Source organism: Neopelma chrysocephalum, unplaced genomic scaffold, assembly GCF_003984885.1.
Source record: "Neopelma chrysocephalum unplaced genomic scaffold, ASM398488v2 Primary Assembly neopelma1_65, whole genome shotgun sequence".
NCBI classification, from domain to species: Eukaryota; Metazoa; Chordata; class Aves; order Passeriformes; family Pipridae; genus Neopelma; species Neopelma chrysocephalum.
In genome coordinates, this window is record NW_020897722.1 from 1,671,401 (window position 1) to 1,672,551 (window position 1,151).

At 41.2% G+C, this 1,151-nt stretch overlaps 1 protein-coding gene across 1 annotated transcript in view; it reads right to left on the reverse strand.

Annotated features, from left to right (window-relative positions):
- Window positions 1-248: 248 nt before the first annotated feature.
- LOC113967804 overlaps window positions 249-1,151 on the reverse strand; it is a 3,954-nt gene continuing 3,051 nt past the window's right edge. The window contains exon 8 of the mRNA XM_027683728.1: window positions 249-901. Coding sequence (XP_027539529.1) covers window positions 824-901 — 78 coding nt within the window. The 3' untranslated portion in view covers window positions 249-823. The remainder of the gene's footprint in view (window positions 902-1,151) is intronic.

Consider the following 1,151-nt stretch of genomic DNA (forward strand, 5'->3'; position numbering starts at 1 on the left):
CAAACAAAAAACACCTCCCAAACAAACAAAAAACACCTCCCAAACAACCAAAAACCACCTCCCAAACAACCAAAAAACTCCCCAAACAACCAAAAAGCTCCAAGCAAACAAAAAACACCTCCCAAACAAACAGAAAACACCTCCCAAAAAAACAGAAAACACCTCCCAAAAAAACAGAAAACACCTCCCAAAAAAACAGAAAACACCTCCCAAAAAAACAGAAAACACCTCCCAAACAAACAAAACAATGCAAGTAAAAATATTTAATTGATGTGCTGTTGATTTCGATACACTCTGGGTAGAAAACTCAAGTAACTGCAGCTTCTTTGGGATAACAAAAGCCACAAAACCCTCCCAACCCCTGAAATGTGCAAAGTGCAGTTTGGCACATGGGAACATTTGTCTTCCTTTGCTCCCAGACTGGGATCACTGGAGTTTCAGTCCATCTTTCAGCCTCCAGTGGCTCGTGGTTTCATGGAAAACAGGAATTTTCCTGGTTTAAGCTTTTCCCCTCTCAGCAGTTTTGTCTTGTCCTGTCACCACAGGAGTGAAAACTTGCTCTGCTCCAACTCCATCCGTGTCCCTCTCCCAGAATCTCTGGGGATCACCTCTTAAAAACAATTTAAACCTCTTCCAACACATGGGACTGCAAGAAAGGAAATTCCCAAACCACAGCTCCGTCCCTCTCCCAGCTCAGGGTCCCGGCCTGAAGTCGGTTTTTAGCTGAATGTTTCTGGAGATGAAAACCAAAGGAAAACCAAGGGGCTCCAGGAAGACATTGCTCAGAAAAACTGGAAAACATTCCCGAAGATTTGAAGTGGAATTACAGTTGTTCAAAAATTTGTATGAACTTTGAGACTTCGTGGTGAGCTGCTGTGCCGAGGGGGAGGTGCCTCAATCCCTGGGAAGGGAAAGGGGAGTTAATTCCTTGGGGAATTTTTAGGATGGTGCAAATAAATGACATTGACATATTTGATACACGAGAGACAGAAATTATATGTTTAAATATCTAACTGGCAAGTGATATAGTTGTCACTGATCTGTTTGTCTTATTTAAATATTTTACTGGAATAAATATACATTAGAAATGTGGTCTAAGATTTTAGAAATGTGGTCTAAGAGATCAGAAATGTGGTCTAAGAGATCAGAAA